The 21,431-nt window shown below is 31.0% G+C and overlaps 2 protein-coding genes across 4 annotated transcripts in view; one reads left to right on the forward strand and one right to left on the reverse strand.

Moving 5' to 3' along the window:
• Positions 1-1,830: 1,830 nt before the first annotated feature.
• On the reverse strand, positions 1,831-8,470 carry LOC126840335 (uncharacterized). 2 transcript variants are annotated; one of them, XM_050575999.1, is made up of 4 exons: positions 7,938-8,470; positions 5,726-6,126; positions 2,697-2,845; positions 1,831-2,072 (listed from the first exon to the last, which is right to left on the reverse strand). In XM_050575999.1, the coding sequence occupies exons 1-4, from the start codon at positions 8,161-8,163 to the stop codon at positions 1,949-1,951; spliced, it is 900 nt and encodes a 299-aa protein (XP_050431956.1). In that variant the 5' UTR covers positions 8,164-8,470; the 3' UTR covers positions 1,831-1,948. The 2 variants fall into 2 exon arrangements, with proteins under 2 accessions (XP_050431956.1, XP_050431955.1); XM_050575998.1 differs by having other exon boundaries at positions 5,726-6,135.
• Positions 3,859-21,431, forward strand: part of LOC126840334 (uncharacterized) — a 40,888-nt gene continuing 23,315 nt past the window's right edge. Inside the window, exons 1-2 of one of the 2 annotated variants that reach the window (XM_050575997.1) lie at positions 3,859-4,120; positions 20,007-20,158. In XM_050575997.1, coding sequence (XP_050431954.1) covers positions 20,011-20,158 — 148 coding nt within the window. In that variant the 5' untranslated portion in view covers positions 3,859-4,120; positions 20,007-20,010. Of the gene's footprint in view, positions 4,121-12,318; positions 12,558-20,006; positions 20,159-21,431 lie in introns of those variants that run through there. The other variant, XM_050575996.1, reaches the window with a different exon arrangement.

Below are 21,431 nucleotides of genomic sequence, written 5' to 3' on the forward strand. Positions count from 1 at the left end.
CTGAGAGGATTTTGATTATAGTTTTGACTTTTTATCTGTATTATATAAAATTGTATGATCAAATTATTACGTCGATCGAATACGATTAAGGTTATGATTACAGTATTATATGTGTTTAAGTATATATATATATATATATATATATATATATATATATATATATATATATATATATATATATATATATATATATATATATATATATATATACTTATATATTTATTCGTATGGCGTAAAAGTGTAAATGAAAACTTATATTAGAGCACTCACTATATATGTATCAGAAATTTTAGTGACCCATTTTATATTATCTGGCGTTATTAAGCGAAATAAAAAAGACATGACCGAAATTTAAGTGTGGAATTAGAATATAAGAATCGAAAATCAGTACAAAATAATTAAATACTTTCAAAATAGTCGAACTTATTGCTCAATGTTATAGACCATGGTAATTATTATTAATTACAACATTCAACGCGTTATATTTAATTAGGTGTCCCATTTGTTTTTTGTTTTTTTTTAATTCATTTATCGGTTTTATTTAGTTTGTAAAAATAATTTTGAGTAATTGATATATTTATAATATAACGAAACGCAAGGTACTTATATAACTTACAATAGTGACTTGAATAATTTCATAGACAGTAAACCGTTATGGGCATTAGACTGCGTATAAATGGCATTTATTAAAATATTTGTTTTTTTAATGTTCTTAATACACGACGTTATCATAAACTTACCTTTCGATTAATCTACTATAATTATATATTCTTAGAATCAATTTTCAATCAGGGTGAATAATAAAATTTAAAAAAAAATAGAACATAATTTTAAATAACAATATGGTTATTATGATTATTCTATTGTGCTACACCGTACCAATTATTTTATACAATAATTTAAAATACCGCGATTATTGTACAATGTTTATCAATACGGGTGTTATGTTATTGACATTTAATTATATTATAACACTTATTACCAATGTACCACATAATGTACCATACCTTCATCAATGTGCTTTTTTTTTTTTTTTATGAAACATATTTTTTTAATGTACTTGTTAACGGCGGTTAATAGTAACAAACCAAATCGGTAAGCTAATACACTGCGGAGTATAATATTTTCAATTAATGTATGTACTCGTTATCGATTAATATCTGCGATAGTTAATTATTTATGTATTTTTACTTGGTAGCTATATACTAGGATATAGGTAGTGTTTTTTTTTACATCGTGGTACCCTTGTGTTGTTATGTTTATATTATTTCTGTCCCACAGACACACACACACAAGTCATAGATTTTACTTAAAACAAAATATTTACTAAGAAAATTGGTTTTGTCAAAGCAACCTTATGAATTATCTACGTATTATTATACTTTAATAAATACTTTTTTTTTCGTTTTGGCAACACACATTTTAACAAACAAAAAAAAGTACAATCATTAATTGTTTAGGTATTTATATTGATCAATGTTTTTTTTTTTTTTTTTGTTTGTATAAACCGAATAAATCCATCTACCTCAAATATAGCTTGATTTCGCAATAATTAATTACCGTTAAGTAACAAATTACAAAGAATGTAATTATAAAGAAAAATTAAAATAAAAAAATAATAATAATAATTATTGAACTTAAATATAGTGTTGTTAAATTAGTAGTTAATAAAAAAAAAAGATGTAAAATTTTGAATTAAAATTAATATACATGTATGTCTGTCATAATTCAATGATTATTTAGGCGTCAAAAACAAAAAAAAAAACAAATCAACGAAAATAATATATTTTTTTTAATTATACAATGTTTTTATTAGTCAAAATTATCGGATGTGTCGACGAATTTTTTTTAATGTGCAATGTGTATTTCAACGTATGTACAATTACAAAAAAAAAAAAAATATTATACTGTGTTATAAAATAATGTATGCAACCGTATTTGTTTATTTTCACATTTCACCGCATGTGTATTGTCGGCACGATTTTGTTATCCTACCGCTGAGCACGGCCGACTCTAGTCGACTTTTAAAACGAGCTGGGACGTATTTGTTCTTCAGTACTTCAGCGACCATTCTAAAAAAAAAAATTGATTTAAGTATTAAAGCCCACAAAATTTGTCAAAAAGTGTCATCATATCTATGTCATCATTTGACAGATTTAATAATTATATATCTGATATACATCATAAATACAGCTATCAAAGTTTGCACTTGTGTTTGCATTTTTAGAAATTATGAGTTAACGATTGCAAAACAACTTATTAAATATCAACTCTATGGATATTATTTGGGAATTAAAGTGTTTAATAATTATTTTAGAGTGCACTTTAGTTGACGGTCAAGAGGTCCCTATCCAATTTAAAGGTATTTGCTATAGGACATTTTCCACAGACAATTAAAATCAATATACTTATAATGTATAACGAACGACAACTATTAATGCACTGTCAAACAATAACAAAATATCACAAATTGATGCACTAACATACGGTGTTTTTAGTTTTATAAGTAATTGTGATTGATTATTTTTAATCTTGACTACTATACTAACATAGGTGTCCTCAAAAATTGGCAAGATTTCTATCCGTGTTACATTTTTTAATTATTTTAATCATTTTACGATGGCTCACAAGCCCCTGTCTTGCATAGTTTTAACTTTTTAACTTTCAAGTACCCTGACACACAAGTTGTGACTTACGAGCTTAACACTTGCTTGTCCATCGTGGATTCTGGAGAGCTAAGAGACATGGCTTCGCACACGGACCTCTCGATGCACATGGACTGTCCATCGTAAACGCTCGCCACCACGTTGCACATCCAACAGTTTGAACTTTCCTTGTCGCTCAGCTGCACAAATAGAAAACACCATTAATTCAAAGGACAGAGCTCGAATAGACAGAGGGGATGAAGACTTGAGAAGTTGAATTTGTTTGTTTTTAGCTTTGACGCGTAAGGCTACACGGAAAACATATTATATTGTTGCAATACCTACTCTAACTATAATAATAATCATGCGACTATGGTTAACATAGGGACACAAAATATTTAGTTAGCCCGACTATTTATACAATTAATCATTATTATAGTTGATTAATGATCCAAATATGTATTTTTTTCTGTGTTAGAAGAATCTTTGTTATGTAAAAGTTAAATGTCAAATGAATCAATTAACAGGTAGAAATAAAAATGATTACATTTTGTCTACTCAACATGTACTAATACTAGAACATGTAGAAATACCATACTAATTACTAGTTGTTAATTATTTCTTATTTCTTTTATACAATTTGTATTTCTTATAGAATTAATGTGTACTTCAAGAACAGTCATAATACAGTGTACATATTTTAGACTCGAATATTTTTTGGGGGGTTTGATGACATTTTTTAGTGTACTCTAAGCCCGTTCTTCCCTGTACTCGCTTCACTGGTCCAACTTAGTACTTATCCATTTACAATTTATCGTTTATTTTTGTACATTTTGAATATTATAGAATTTTTGTTTTTGGATCGCAAGCGTGACCCTACAAAGCCCTCGGTTTATGCTAATTTCATCGCGCCTTACCGTACCCATCGCAAATAAATCCTAGTTACTGCATTTATCCGATAACGTTTATACGACCACCACTTTACTACTCTGGCAGCCATTATAGCTATAATTACCGTACGAAGCCCATTGAAAAATGTTTACGCGGTGTATAATATTAGTATATAACAGTATGCACATTGTACAGCACGGTAATGACGGCATACTCGGTTCTCCCACCCGTTAAACGATTAGACAGCCCGACAATACAGTATAGTATTATGATTACACATTTGGGTGGAGACCCGTACACGTCTAGTCAGTGTGGTAATGCTGTCGTATGTGCACTTGAATTTGTTCGGCGGCGTTTAAAAAACAATATTATTGTGTACAACGATTCAAAAATGTTGTATAATAATTATATTTTAATCGGATTACAATTAAACGTCGACTTGAAAATGCACTAATGCATGCACTCGTCTGAGTTCTCGTGTCGACGTGCGGGTACCTACCGAAAGTGATGACGTCATATTCACTACACGTGACGTTTTCGACGCAACCATGAAAAGTGCACTTGGCCCGCTGTAATCGAAACCGGTAGGCATGTTTGATAATTGATGTTATAGTGTTATAAAACAAACGCTTAAATTATAAAATTCAATGAGAAATGTTTAAAATGTAACGTCATATTACTCAGATCTTAGTTTCTAATAACTCATTAAAAATCGCAAGTGTCAAAATTTAGTCTCTGTTTTTAATGATATTGTTCATAGGAAAAGTGCATTTCCTGAGCTATTTTATTTTATTCATGATTGACTGAGCAACTGCGGTGTAATAGCTGGAAAGAAATATTTAATAAATACAAATATAGATTTTCCTTTGCTATAGTATATTCATTTACAAGATTATATTTTATGAGTTACGTAGAAAAATCGCTTTTATATTACTCCTAAATAGGCGGAATGACACTCGGTGGGTTAGGTTAGTATTGTTTGATTTTGAAAATGTAATAACTTATAAAGAATTTGGTAAAAAAATAAAGCCTAATGGAAAATTAAACTTTAAAGTTCATTTGCCAAAAGTTACAAAAAGTCAGATTTGCTATTTTAGATTCAATCCAATGATTTATATATTATAGGTAAACTGCTCACGCAACCATATTATTAACAATCGGCTTATTATAACATAAACGAAAATGATAAAAATTAGCTAGGCTGTGGTATATAGCAATGGTGCAGCCTAATATCCAATGCGTAGCTTTTAATAAAAACTATTAAACATTATAAGAGAGAAAAAATGGTATATAATTAAATATGAATAATTAAGGTGTATAGAACGAAAAGAAGATAGGGCAATCATGTACAATGACAATAATAAAACCACTGAGTAGTCCGTTAACCAATTTATTGATTTAATTGTTTCTAGTTTATAGGACAGTTTAACTAATAAAAAAATATATATAGCTTCACCAAACCAACCAATTAAGTTTTATGATAAATTAAGACCCTTCATTATTATTATCAATAATAGTGAAAATTGAAGATATTGGAAAACATTTCTATTAAATCATAAATGTTAACTACATATATTAACTCCACAAAATTGGTTAAAATTCAACTTATTTGTTAATACCTACTTATTTAATAACGTAGTATTGAATTACAAGAATAAACTGTCTTATAGTTTTATAATTTCTCTTAGAATGTTTTTAAAGAACTGCTTACTTATCGTCTATTTTCTAATTTACGTTGAGTTTGATTAAAAAGTGTATTATGGGTCAATTTGGTAATAAGTGCGCCCCAATTTAACTTCAGGGCCTCAAATTTCCTAGTTTTAGGGTGCCCATTCGAACACTATACCAATATTATACTTTATTAATTATTCTTTAAAAAATATTAATTATAATATTTTAATTTTCCACACCAAAAATCTTACTAGTTTACTTTCTCGGAATTATTTAGTTTTAACTTTTACAGAGGAGCAAAAACTGCTAATACTTGTTGTTTATTGGAAATAATTGATCCAGAAAGACACTATAATATCTGCGTTTATGAAACCAAATTGTTATTAGTTTTAAGTTATTCATAAATTATTTATTTACGAATAGAAATTGAATTTTAAAAAATCTTTTTTTTTTCGTATAAAATATACTTGGTATATTTTAAACTTAATGAAAAATACAACTTAGCTATTAGTTATTACCTTTTCCAAGTATTTTGTCATCGATACTGTCATTGACACGCCATTGTCCTCGTCCGCTGCACGTCTCCTGCGCACTGCACCCAAATGCAACAGCAAAGGGTTGCCTATGAGAACGGCCAAGGCGCCCAGCAAAGCTATTCCGGCCAAAGGCACTACCAACGGTTGTTTGTCGAGTTCGAACACTTCTGGACTGTCACCATAAACCCCACCTACTCCTCCTCCTCCTCCTCCCGCTGCAAAAGGTGGTGGCCCGTGATAACCATAATTGTCCGACGACTGTTGATGATTTGGCCTGTAGTGATTTGGAGGTCTTTCTTCATAATAGTAACCGTCCGTGGGAGGACCGTAAGAGTTTTGTACTCGACCGCCACCGCCAGAAGAGTAATAGTCTCCTTCGTAACCTGCTTGAACTCCAACCGATTATCACACACAATATATTAACTACTCTGATAGTAATTAAGCATAAATGCATTCAAAAGAAGGCATTAAATTAAGCATATTTAAAACGAAAATATTACCTTGGAGACACCTTTCAATTATTATAACCGAAACAAATTTTTAGTAAGTAAAAATCGGACTGTTGACTATTTTTTTATAATTCAATTTAGGTCAAAATATAATATTTTTTTATTGTGTATGGTGCGTAAAAAAAACTAACTCAAATTATGAGCCTAGAACATTATCCCGCACTCTATCGAACCAAAAAGTTTATTTAGTAAAATGAATTTATATGTTTTTAACAAATATATTATTATTAAATAAAAATAAAGCTATTAATTCAATTGAGTAATGTCTATAATAAGATATGGACATTGTACATTCAATAAGACAATATTAATTTTTTATTTTAACAACTTTATTAAATAACAATCTTGATAAAATAAATACTATTAAGTTGGTGAATTCTGTATTTAAACTAATAATTTAAATATATTCAAACAATTTTTAAATTAATAAATTATTAGATAAAAAAAATAAAACAATTGTTATTTTAAATAAATCATTACTCAGTTACCTTATATTTTACATAGTAAATATAAAATATATACTATTGCTGTCTATTGTGAAATAAAAAATGAATTTTATTAATCCATTGTTTAGGTTAACAATTTCTACTCAATAAACATTTTTTTGGCTTTAAATCGAGAAAAAAATTTCACATATTTTATTAAATTAACCGGGATTTTTTATAGGATAACTGGATGACTTTTTTATATTGTGTAGTTCGTAATAACTATGCCACATTGTAATGCCATTTTTTGTCAGTCATAATTTTGTGATCTCTAGATTCCACTAAGCTTTTAGTGTATATTTTATTAGCCGACTTCAAAATTCTATTATCTCTTGTTTAAAATTGATATGGATTATCGCGAAAGATAATTTATTTAAAATATAAACAAAAACAACACTTTAACGACTTTTGTTTTTACATCGTCATCATTAAAACTTGCAAGTTTTTATAGTTGACAATATTCAGACCATCTTCTTATTTGCTGGTTTACACGGTTATACTGACACCTACGTGGTTGTTTTTATTAGACAACTTTATAGCTGTATAGTTTTATTGTCACTTCCTTCAAAAAACCATCAGATTTCGCCGTACATATCTGAACTAGGGCATTGTATATTCCATGAACGCTCGTCATTGACAGCGTTGACAGTGATTTTATAGCATATTTTGTTACAGTAAGCGTTGAATAAAAATAAATAACAGTGATAAAATTGGAAAAATATATTGTTATTAGCTATGGGTTGTTATTTTCTGTGTGTTATTATTTTTTTCCTTAATGTGATTTATTTAACATACACACAAATGTAGAAAATGCATTAAAATTGTTTTACCTAATGCGTCAATTGCGTTTGAATATGTTTCATTTGTTTACAGTCACGTCGGTTTTGAGATTGACAATTTTTTATATTTTCAAAGTTTCATAACATTAAGTAGTATCTAAGTATTAAATAAAGGATACAATAGTAAAAGCTTTATGGTAGCTCGCATAATACCTCATTGGCTCCATAAGCCGAGTTTTGACCTATCGCAGTGCTTTAATATAGAGCTATTTTAGCTATTGTGATAAATGGTAACGTTTTGGAGTGGTCATATTACTGATTTTTAGGCTTTAGATTTCTATTCTTTGCCTATGGAAAACTCATTAATGCACATAGTATTAGCTGATATATACTATATTGTTTTGTTCACTATGGTACGTACCTTTACTGGATACACGGTTTCCGGTATCTTTGTGTTGCTGTTGACGGTGATCGATTTCGTTTACTTGAAATTGACTTGCCGCCAGACTGTCAGGTACATGTTTTTTGTCGTCGAACACTACTTTTGAACCATTTTTGGGCGATTTATCTGCAAGTACCGCTTCGGTGAAAAACCGTGGCACACAGGCTCCCAAGCAGATAGCCCAAACAAGTATTACTCGAACCATGTTTGCACAAAGACCAGAAACGACTGATCGCCAAAATTATAAGATACACCATAACGTACTTATCTTACTACATTTAATTCGAGTTCCACTATGTGTAACGAGACCGAGTATTGTTATAGCGAATTTCACCACAGAAAATTACCTTATTGTTTCAGACACGCAACTATATCATCACATGATATATTGTCGTTCACTTTCTACGAGTTATTTTCCAGTTTTTTTATAATTATTGCACTGTCGCGTTGCGCCGAGTTGTGTTTAATTAACACATATGTAATTAAATAATAATAATAAAAATATTATGTAAAAAGTGTTATGATTACTAAGTACGAGTTTTCTAAAAAATAGGTAGGTATATATACATTTGCAAAAAAATAAAAATGTCTCCCTTTATAGTTGAGTTAATTTTTTGTTGTGATATTACAAACAAAAATTGTTATATTATTTTGAATACGATATAAATAATTATAACAAAAAGTTAGCATAGGTTTATGGTTTTCTTTTAAACTTTTCTGGATTAAAACAGTTAATACTAATCTGGTAAAATCAAAATTATTTACTTCTGTGAACTCTTTCCTTTAATAGCAGTACTATTCTGAACAGAGAAACTATACTATTTAACATCTAGTCGGGTATAAACTTTATAGTATAAAGTTCAAAAAGGCAATATTCACTCACAGTACAGCATGCTCGCTCTATCCAAAAGTTTTCGTACTAAATATTGGTCGGTCGTATGAACAGTAGATGGTGGTAAATACATGTGTATAATTCTTCTTATAGGATGCATAAAGATGTATAAAAGAAAGATAACTATAATAGTAAGATGTAATAAATGAAGTCGTGTACATCATAAATTTTGTTTGCTGTTATTTGATACAATGGGTTATGTTAGGTTTAAACCAACACAAGCTTTAGACAATGGCTAAATAAACAGGCATGATTGCCAGAGAATAACATGCAGGAAATTGCCTGCGACTTGAAAAAAAAAAAATGAATGTGTAAATTTCTCATTATAAGTTATAATATCTTCCAAGACTAGGAAAAAACGCGTGAAATTGTGCAAAAATAGGAAAAGTTTGTAATCTAGCAATCATGCCTGTTTATTTAGTCATGTTTTAAACTAAAACAAACAAACATTTGTATTATCTGCTCTCTTACAATAATAACATCAAAAGCACTTATAGATACTTAAGTATCGTACTTATAATGATATAGTAACAGCTACTTACTAATTTTCTTAAATAAAATATTAAATATAATTTATTTAAATTTTTGAGGACACCATTCGTAATGTAAGCTATACTTAAAGTATATGTTTTATATATTTTTATATGACAAAAAAAAAATATTTAATATTATGTTTTATTAATATTAAATATTAATAAAAAAGTTATGTTTTAGCAGAACGTTAAATGTTTCAAAACTATTTTTTACAAAATTTTTATGTATTATGAAAATATTTCTAATGTTTTACATGCATTTTAAAAATTATAATACTAATTTCAATATTTTAACAACATTTAGACAATAATTTTGATGTATTATTTTTAAAAAAAGTAAACTTCTGCCGAAACTTTATTTTGAAATAATAACAAACTTTTTAATAACATTATAACTTTTTTGCTGTATGGGAAGCGTGTAAGCTATAATATTATACACCCATAGAGATAAAGTTTGTTGTTGTTTGTTATTAAACAATCGTTTAACAAGTAATTTAATATATTTGTTGTATATTATCTATCGTAATATTGTTTCTTATGGACGTTGTGGTAGCCATTTTTATAGATTAGACTTTTATAACCCATCACATTCTATTTTTATTATTTGATATTTTAGGGGCCTAACTAATATAATATGATGTCTCCGCCCTTTCAAAGAACTATAATAACGTTTTGCGGTCGGTTTGAAACTCTCACAGTTAACATCAAGTGAAATAACGATGTTAGTTGTGGCCGCGAATAAGCACCTTTTGTGCTCGTGGGTACAGATATTTTGGAAAAGTTTGTGCTACGTGGAGGGTTATTTATGTCAATTATCTAAACGTCCCAAGTCGTTTTCGGTATTAGTTTAGTGTCTAGTTGAGTTGTGAAATTTTGCTCAGTTTAATATGGTCTCGAGGACATTACTCAAGCCGAAACATTTAATGAGTTAATTAATATAGACCTGAATTATATAACTTTAATCAAAATTGTCACAAAAGTTTTAATATTCTAAACATCTATTTACATAATGTTTTCAATAAAAAAAAAAACAATTATTAATAACATAATTCAAATTTCAATTATCTATTCTATATATTATGCATATACTAGAAAATATATGTTATTTTTTAATTATTTTATTAGCTAACTTAAGTATATAATATGTCAAATCAAATTCGTATTATGTTATTTGCATTTCCTGTTTAATGTTAAACTATTATATTTTTATTTTAGGTGTTTTTTTTTTTTGTTTACTGGATTTACTCTAAAGTGAATTTTATCTTTAATTGTTTTCCTTGTATTACGACCAAAGTTTTGGAACGAGACTTTTTATAACTCGTTCCACGAGTACTTAAGTTAATTAGAAAATCGAGTACGCTACGACTTTTCTGTACTACGCTTCACCAAAGGAGTACTAGGATTTAGAAGTTGCACACGATGTTGTATCTAACTATATTAAATCACAAGTACAAACACAAGTGTCTCCTAGTGGAACCTTTGAGTGTACTATTAAAGACTAAAGTCATAAATAAAATTAAAAAATACTTAGCGAATAAATATAGTCCTTGGAGCTATATTTTGTAGAGGAAAAATCAAATCAAGATAGCATAACTAACGTGGTCTATAATAACAGACGATCTGTGTTCATATTATGTACAAAATTATACACATTTGCAAAATGAGCTTTCAATGACGCAGCTTTTAAATGAAACTTTCTTTAGGGATTTTTTATACTTTACAAACATGGGTTCTTATAATACTACAGTTTACATGGGAATATGTTATTTCTAGACCACTCTGAACTGAGTAAATTTAACACTAAAATATTATAACTCATAATACAACCCGATACTCGTATTAATATATTTGGCTTAAAGCGCTTGTGCTATTAAAATTATATTAAACGTATTTCTGTCAGGAAAATTAAACACCACTTATAATCGACATCATTGTTTTAGATTTCGCGGATTCGATTTTTTTTAAGAAAAGCGGGCAATTGTAAATCGTGCGGAAATTATTAGGCCAACAATTTATTATTAGTTATGAATTATGATAAATTACACAGGGTTTTTCATAATGCCCAAAAGGTGGTAGTATACTGTCTATTTTACAAACTGCCAGTATAATTACTAGTAATAATAATAATTTACTGGTGGTTTTGGAGCGACTGAAGCAGGTTTGAGTCATGTGTGCAAGATTTGTTCAATGTAAGAGGGCAGGTGATGGGTTTGGAAAACGTTGATACGACTACAATAAAAAGTTATATTATTTCGATGTTTACAATTATCATGAACGTGGTCAGATACGTTTATGCAATATATGTACACATTATATACAATTTGTTTTTGGTGTGTACGCTTGAACTCGTGTGGCTTTTAGATGCTCTTAGATGCTTTTAGAATTCTCCCGCATGTCTATATGTTTACAATATGTGTAAGGGCTATAGCCCCCAACGGAAGAGCATCATTCATGTTACGCCTATGCGTCTTCTTTGCTAATCGTGTAGATAAAATTGATTGAGAGAAATTATTATTGGAACGCAAGACGTGACACTATTCCGGTAGCAATTTCCGGTCATCGACGTGGATCACGTGTAATGACATTGTAATAAGTCTTGTGATGCGTTGTGTTAAGCTCACGGTTGTTGACACCGCGGTAACTTCCGTTAATCTGGAGGGGGAAAAAATAAAAAAACAAGAGTAAAATACTGCCGGATCTCCCGACGATCCGCGTGGGGACCGGTGCCGGAAGTAGGGATAGGGACGGCTGGCGGGACGGTGGATTATTATAGTAATCAATAACTCACCCCATATCCACGGCGGGACCATTCTCGGCGTGGCGACGACACAAAGCGTGCGGGATCCGGCGCTTGCGCGACCGCTCGGCTCGTCGTCGCTCCGCCGTCGGACGCCGTTATCAGCAAATAGTAACCGTTTCGCGCCATCCACCGGAGGACCAAATCCGCCGCAAAGGGACACGGCCGCCACAGTGTTTGTCCGACTCCGTCCCACGACGACCGTCGCCACCGCTGCAGCCGCCGCCGTCGAGGCCGTCCACAACGAAAGCCCCGCACGACACGACAGCCGTCGCCGACTGGACGATAGGTCGACTGTGACAGACCGGCCCATGTCACAGACTCGTCGACGCGTACGAATATTAGACGTCAACTGCCTGAATACTGATAACAAATAGGTGAGAGAGTGTAAGACAATAATTATTAAAGTGTTTTCAATAATAATAATATTTTCTTATAAAAAAAGTCGACTACCGTCTAGGTCTATCGCCATTCTTGTGCACAAAATACGGTTTTGTAAAATTGGAAACTAATACTGTTCGAATAATGTACTATATAGCTGTACTACCTAGTTACAACTGATTACTGATAACCCCTGAAAACAATAACAAACCATCTCAATTCTTACATAGCAAATTTTTGAAATGTACTTGAATGATATATTGAAATATTGTTAAAATACTTTTACATTAAACGTAAAACGAATATTATAATAGCTTGTAATACTGCCCAACTTTGCTCAACAAAATATAAACAAATATTCAAATTTCTAAATTTCTGTGTCAGATACGATTATGTTAGTTGTTAATGAATAGAGATATAAATCCGTTTAAAGAAGTTAATTTATTATAATATGAATGTTGTATATATTAGAATACATTCAGTTGAAAAAAAAAGTTGAAACAATTTTTAATATTTGTAACCTGTAGATACGAATCAGGTAGAAGAGAGGTCACAGTGGTCACAATACTCAACCGCCGGTTCTAGATCTTTTATCAAATATTTGTCAAAAGCTAGTCTTAGCTTTTTATAAAATATAAATGCAATAAAACAATATTAAGTTGTCAAAGTTTGGTTTAGGTTAGGGTTAGGTAGGCTTAACATTTTTTTCGTTTACATGGCTGTAAACAATTAATCACTTACAATAAAGTAGAATTATAAATACTCGAGTTATATTGTTTTAATAACATTTATAACAATTATAAAATATTTCTAAAGAAAAATTTACTCTTATGGGTTAAGTATTTGACAAATGTGTAAACTTATTTCATTTTTAAACAAAATTTAATAAATAATTGTATTTATTGCATTTCGAAAACATCAGATAAGATATAGCTGTCATCAAACAAAATTTTTTTAAATAATTTATCATTAGGAACATTATATTTTTTTACTATCGACAACTTCCATTTCATAATTATCATATAAATAATCCTTGTGATAATTAGTTTTCAAAATGTCTATTTATACCAAGTCGAATAGTGGTGGGGCGCTGTAATTTAATAAACAAACAGTTTATAATACAATAAGACTTTATATTAGTACCTAAAGTAATCGTGTATTTAATAATTTGTCATCTTAGTAAAGCTGATTGCTATCCGCCTACTAACGAGGAACGTTTAAACTGCGGTTAAATGGATTATCCGACAAACTGTAGGATATTCTGATTTTACTCTCGAGTTTGAGATAATAATCGTTGAAAAGAAAACTTAAGCGACTAGTATTCTGGAATATGTTTAATTTTTAAACAATGTCGTTTCCTCTTAACTTTAGAGAAAGTTCAATGTCCATCTAACGTTACCCGGGCACATCTTTATTGCTTATAAATTACCGGGAAATGCCACTCATAGTTAGCCTAAGTAGTTAGCTTAAGTTAACCCTTATGTGTAGTCTAACCAAACAGTTTTTTTTTTAAACAATACCCACTTTTATTCTAACAATCAAGCATTTATCATAATGAGTCTTATATTAACAACCAAAATTCTACAAACAATTTGTGGTTAAATTTTCATAAAACTGGATGAGAATAAAAAACACATAACAGCGGATTCGTGCGAGAATGTCGTCGATGTGACATGTTTGGCCAAAATAAAAGCTAGAATATTTACCATACTTATACGTATATAAGTAGCAACAATTTTTAATTGTTAAAAAGAAGTAGTAAGAACTAAATAATCTTATTATAAAAAAATCACATAACGGTCTAATTTAAAATGAAAACTTTAGTTATTAAAAATTACAAAACATTAAGAAAAAATGTGTATTAAAAGATTTAAGGCACCTATTATACTATTAACACGAAAAATGCATATTTTTAATACAACTAGTAATAGCTTGTCTGTCCAATTCAAATAACATCTTCGGTATTTTTATTGAAAGAGTTTATTTTTGATGATTGGATGTCTTTAGACTGTTTTTACATAAGAATCTAAATAGGATTTGGTTTTTGTGCAATTATATTAACTTGTACAATGCGTGACCATTAAAATCTAATTTGATTTAACTATTTAGTTTCTATTGTCTTTGTCTGTTCCGACTTTTCCGTTCTGTTCACAAAGAAAAGGGTCAAATACGATTGTACGCTTCTATATTGCCTACAAAACGTAATTGGCTTAAAAGCATAATATGTAATTCATAGGTACAACGCCGTTGTGTAATACACTACCAATGACACATTTATACTTCTCATTCTTGTTATCCTTATCAGTGTTTAAATTCTTCCGTTTTTAAGATCTTCCGTTATTTTACTAATACATTTAATTTTTGGCATTTGTTTAATAGTAAAAACTTGGTTAACATTTTTTATTCGCTTATTTCATACTACGGTTATTTAGACGTTAGGCGCTTACCATACTTACAAATATATTTTTTTTTATTCGGGAGTTTTTCAGTAAAAATTAACTATCATCAATATTTGAATACTTTTAAAAAATAGTAATTTCCTCTGTCACCGTTATACGTATAAAAAGATCCATTCGTACTAAACCGACATGGATTTGTGTTGTTTGTATAATAGTGATGGGACAGGTAAACCGCATATACACACTAGTAAATACTAAGCTCATATTATGTCTTATCTGCGTGTGTTATTTTTCATTCCTTTTGCCTATTCGAGCAAATGTCCTCAAACCGTGCATAGATATTCGGTCATACATTTTAAACTGTGTTCAGTAGAGTATGTCGCATATAACGAGGGGAAAATTGAATATAGGTGCACGCTCGTCGGGCGAAGGCCGAAATGTCGAATAGAGACGCGAATCCCCCTCCCCCCTCCTCTTGGATAAATACATTCAAATAACATGTGAACACACAATAGTATTACTATGCTAAACAATAAACGCGAACTGCCTGCCTTATTTGGCCGAATCTTCAGGGTGGTATGCTGCACCTAGATTTGTTAACTTAACTGTATATACTTGTTTTCCTTCCCGCTTAAGCGATATTTTTTTTGGTAGATACTTTAGTTTTTTTGTTTTCTTTTTAACGTAAAAAACATACCTCCGGTGACACGCAGTAAATAAAAAAAACACCGAATTTACATACATAGTGTGTTATATTATTTCGCATGCGACTCGCGTAAGAGGGTTGTAGTTGTAATATTTGCTCTCGTTGCGATACAGTGTATGATAATATTATGCCACAGTCTATCATGTAAATGAAGCAACTGACTCGTTAAAGTTGCCAAGTCGATGACATCATTTCCGATAGAATTTGACTTGGTATTGCTTGCTTTAGGGAATACCATTAACGCAGACGCCAATAACGCCATTAATCGACATTTCCTACGGGTAATTACATAATTATTCCTAGAGGTTTTCATTAACCATTATTTACACGGCTCCACATAACAGCCCATGACCGTTCGGTAGAAATAATTTGATCAAATTAAATAAATATAATAGCTGCATTCGACGCGATAAACTACAATAATATAATACTTGGTAATAATTATATAAAAACGTTATTATGTTATTAGAAAAAAATAATTATAGTTGTTCTCGAACATACATTTAATAAAAATACTTTAATAATATTTTACAATAATAATATTATCGAGGCGATGAAATTATATTTCATATAATGATTAAAATATGGAATTTAATAATTTCAATAAAAACGATTTTATAAAATTAATAAGTATTGTCTATTGTACTTAAAATGTACAAATTAAATAATTATAAATTTGATAGATATGTCACTTGTCATTACAAATAATTTATATGAACAATATGTATAATGTCTACCAAGAAGACTCTACCCATTTCACATAAATAAATTAATATTATAGGCTTGATAAAAAGTTAGAATTTTTATTAAAGTGATAGTAATGAATGAATATAACATGACCTTCAAGTAGAATTAACTTTAAATAATATTGATATCTTTCATTTATAAAAAAAAACGTTCGGAAAAGCGTAGTAACTGCGATAAAAAAAAGAACAAGTGCCACTGCATGGTTTTTGAAATAAATAATCAACAATGTTTAATCGTGATTAAATATTTCAAATCACAAGATACCCTTTACTCTGATTTAAACTTGTGTGTCATGGTTATAGAGGTTACACCGTTTTCCATAATATTTAAGATGTTTGAACTAATATAGTTTGGGATAGTAAACACCCTCGTGCATTATGTAAGACTCGTGTGCGATCAAACGTCCCGGGAGAGTGATAATATGCGCAGGAAGTAGAGGACTATCATTACTATCATTGTTGTAGTAGTTAAACGAGGGGCGAAGCCTAAAGCGCAATCCCGATCGCGAGTAAATCAAAACGTTAGCTCTGTATGTGTATCTATACTTATAGACTGCGCATTATCTCGGTTAGGATTTGCCGAAGAATAGTTCGCTCGCACGTATATACATTATTATCATTGTGTGGCGTTGAAACCCCAAAACGGTCGTTTATCCGCAAAACAGGAAGGGATGCGCGATCGTACGTGTATCGACATATAGTAAAAAACAAAATAAAAATAAATACAAAATTCGTTTATACGTGACTCGAATGGCCGGTTGGAGGTTAAACCGGCGACGGACAGCTGCAGCTGCTGTGCTTTACGCTGGCAACATTCGTCTTATGCGCCATAACTAATTTCGGTGAAAGCCCAAACTTATGGTGTTTAGACATAGGGCTCCCGCAGCAATATAATATGTGTTTCTGGTATACGGTGTGTTGAAACGCCAGTGTCGGCCGGCCGAGGTTTACCGAGGAAATTTATCGCACATAAAGATCCCCTCTGCCGTTTTGAAACTTTGAATTATTGAACAACACCGCCCCCGCCCTTTGTATAGGTTCTTACTGCCTGCGGTAACCGCCAAGCTCGGTTACGATTTTTCGTCCCTATCGCACCAAGAAAATTCTGTAGACGGCACGAAAGAGTGAATAGTCGTTAGAAGAGTGTGTTGAGGGTAAAAAAAAAAAAGACTGCACGTACACGAATCGTCCCAAAGGGAACCGTCGTGTCCATCATCGTTGCCGGCAGAACGTCCCTCGGGGAATTCCCCAGAACGCATGTCGTGTGTGTATATAAATATAGTAATAACGTTTTGTGAACATCTCGTCGAATTTCGATCGAATAATTTTATTGTAGTCGAGCAAGAAGAGGGTCTTAGGTGCAGGGCACGTTGTAAGCAATTAGAAGAAAACGTCTTGTCATTCCGCTGTCGGTTCTATATTGAGTTATGAAACTTACATCTCCCCTTCCATGATTGGCAGCCGCCGCCGGACATTTTTCGACCGAGAAAACGCGTAAAGCCACTTTAAACCGACCGAAAAAAAACTTTCTACGTACAACAAACAGGCCACATTAGCTGGCTAACCCGACTTTTTACTTAATACGACTCCAAAAGAAGAACGCGAGAACTTAAGAACTTCTTCGAAGCTATAATGTCTAACTTCTTGTCCCGGATAACCCAACGCTACCGCTTGCACAGACCTTATATATATATATATATATATATATATATATATATATATATATATATATATATATATATATGCCGACCCGATAGTGGCGCGAAGCTAAGTAAAAACAAAAAAAGTGTAGCGCTACGTGAAAACATTGTATAAAAAGCAGAGCATTGCCATTTAAACAAAATATCGTTTATTAAAAAGCAACAAAATCGAATTTTCATTCAAACTTTATCACGTGAGCAAGAATTTGATCAGACTGGTTAATAATAATATTATGTGTAAGCAAAGACGTGAGTTGTGTGTTTTAATAACGAACATCTTACTTTACTCGGTGTTTTCATTAGAATTAATTAATAGCCGCCAAAGCGTAAATCAAATTAACTTGTCAGCCGCCGCAATAAATAATCAGGACGGGTATATATAGTTCCAAGATCGTGTTAACACCTTCTACGCAACAGGTAGAATGATTATAATTTTTTAAGGAAGTGCACGAAGGAGTGGTTGCTGTCGTTTACAGTGTGACGATGGTCGCGTGTCAACGTGCCGTAACGGTTTCCCTTTTTTTCGCTTTTCGGTATTTTTTCAATTATGAGTTGCGTAAGAGGACGATAAAATTAAGTACACGGAATTATTTATGACTCACGTTCCAATAACGATATTATACTTTGAATTTAGTCTTGGTATATTTAATTCATTTATTTTTAAAAAATTATTTTGGCTGATCCACCTTTATAAGCATTTTCGGTTGAAAAAAAAAAAATTAGGTTATCCATACACGACCCACCGATGTAAATCTAATTTTAGAAAAAAATATTTGTATTTATTATATATTTTTTTTAACTGAATCAGTTAACAACAGCCTTAATTCTATAATTTGTTTATAAGGCAATGTGGTATTATTTAAACATAAAATGTACACAGTATTCACACTTGAAACAATTCAATTACAACTCAAGCTTATTTCATAATGTACATTCTATGGGAGCGAGGCTATTGTGCGTTCAATTTGTAGGGGTATCATTGGATTCTCTCCAGAGACCGGACTTTGATAATAATCTTAATTGAAGTACGGAATTTACTGTTTGCCGAGTGAAGAGTAAGTCAACTGCCAAAACAATCTAGTGGAAAAATTCCTTATTGATTTGTTGCTGTGGGGAATGCAAAACTGACTGTCGTTCAATAATAATTCTACTTGGAGGAATGCTTATAGGAATAAGGAAATGACCGATTATAGTAAAAAGTGAATTCGTATACTATATTATAATTTACCTAATACGAATACTCTCACTTAAATTTATTGTTATAATGTATTGTTTATGCCTAAAAATTAATAAAATATTATTTAGTTTATATTGTAAAATACATTTATTTTTTGAAAACTTCAGAGGCTAATAATGGTACCTCTGATACACGACCTTTATTTTTAAAAAAAAGTATTGTATAAAGTGTGTTATACATTAGAAGAAAATGTTATTCGGGATTAATTTAGATGTTTCAGAATTTTTTATTTTTACATTTTTGCATATAAGCATGTAGTTGTTTCAAAACGGAAATAATACATTTCTTTTTATTGAACTTATTGGTTATATTGTCAAACAAATTTAAATCTCTTTCGGAGTTATAGAAACACCGTTTTGTGTTATTTTTAAATTTTCGAAACATTTTCTAAAATACAATGTATTAAACAGATTTTGTATTCTTTTCAAATGTCCTTGATACATCCAGAATAGGTCTTAGAATTTATGTACAATCTGCAGTTTATTCAGGACATTTGGCACGTCATGTTTTTATTATCACTTAAAAATATAATATCTTTCCTGCTCTGGTGATCGTTTGTTACGATTGATTGAAACGATCGTTATCGGAAATTGAAATCGATTTAACTATGTTAGCTGCGGTAAAATAATGTTTATCGATGGCGTTGGTTGTTTACAGGAGTATGTGGAGTCCCGTGCCAATAGCCGGCAACAACAGCATACTGCCGACCAGATCCAAACATAGCGCCGCTGTGCACGGCAACCATATCTACGTGGTCGGTGGTCGGAACGGCAATTGGCCCCTGAAAGACATATGGAGATATGACTTGGGTAAGTACGGGCGAGCCCGGAATATAAATTGTCTACTACTAATTTCACATTGACGTGCCGCACAACAATCGAATAATAATCACTCGCGTGATAAATATGTGCTACGTGACTTTCTACCCTTAGGTTTGCTTAATGAATTACAACGGATGCGAGAGCAACGCGTATCAACCCAAAACGAACCGACTTTATAGATTTTCTTTTTCTTTTAGTTGCCAGGCAATTTTTTCATACTAATATAAATATTAGCCGTTTTTTAGTAGAGTGTATTTACAAATGGCTGTTGTAGCTGATTGATATTATACTAAACTACAAGGTAGATCCGTCGCTTATTTTTTCACTCTCCCCGGTTACTAACGGGGGAAAAAAAGATACCATCGTTCATCGTTGTAATACGAAAACGTAATTCTTCATATAAAACATTACCGGAGCTTATTTTTTGAGTAGTATAATAAAACACTTAGTATCTACGACGAGGGTTAAAGCGTTGGAGTTTTTAGTAAATAAATATTTTTTTTTATGGTGCATTATACTTAAGGTTGTAAAACCAAGCGTCTTCATCGTTTTCTGAGTAACGTCGACGCGGCAGCGAATTGTAATCATATTTTGAAACAAAGTTGCACATTATAACGGTTTCTAACTAACGTTCTACGCGATGCAAATTTATGTAAATTGCTCAGTTGATCGTTACTCAGTGCATGTATTGGTGAAATTATCATTTTTGCTTCTATGTATGTAAGTCGAGAGTATACGGAATATTTAATCCGGAAAGGCAGTGTAAAACGGAGTTCAAAACAATTTAGTACTTCCTCAAAAAGTTAAATTTAAACAGTTATGGAAGTATGAAATAAAGAATAGTATTATACAAATTTGTCGAGTTCTAACGGTAGTTATTTTAATATAACTGTTAAAATTTTAATTACAAAAAAACAAAGCTCTAGAACTTTTTAACTATGCTAGCATATAAAAATAGTTTTTTCCATTAAACTGACGTAAAAAATCTCATTACTAATATTATTATCACATTTTGGTGGGAAATAAATCCGCACAAACGTAACTCAAACTTAACCTTTCAGGGTACCTTCGGGAATTAAAGGGTGTAACTGATGTACATACGTTTTTGCTTTATAATACACATTGAACTTTCAACCGTATTCACGGTGATCGGACCGTCGACCGTGTATTACCTGCAAGATATAATATTTTTTTACACTAGGTGATTGATTTTTATTGGAAAGTCCTATCGAGGAAAATATGTAAATACGTGTCCAATATC

The sequence above is a fragment of the Adelges cooleyi genome, unplaced genomic scaffold (assembly GCF_023614345.1).
Source record: "Adelges cooleyi isolate 19-005CV unplaced genomic scaffold, UGA_ACOO_1.1 ACOO_flye_CR_arks_rails_tigmint_CR_PRNA_376, whole genome shotgun sequence".
In the NCBI taxonomy this organism is placed as follows: domain Eukaryota; kingdom Metazoa; phylum Arthropoda; class Insecta; order Hemiptera; family Adelgidae; genus Adelges; species Adelges cooleyi.

Excerpts from the sequence above, each read along its gene's own strand:
- LOC126840335 (XM_050575998.1), bottom strand. The coding sequence starts at position 8,163 with ATGGTTCGAGTAATACTTGTTTGGGCTATCTGCTTGGGAGCCTGTGTG. Across the intron at positions 6,136-7,937 it reads AAACCGTGTATCCAGTAAAG|TTCAAGCAGGTTACGAAGGA; the intron begins GTACGTACCATA and ends AATCGGTTGGAG. Across the intron at positions 2,846-5,725 it reads TGACAAAATACTTGGAAAAG|CTGAGCGACAAGGAAAGTTC; the intron begins GTAATAACTAAT and ends CTATTTGTGCAG.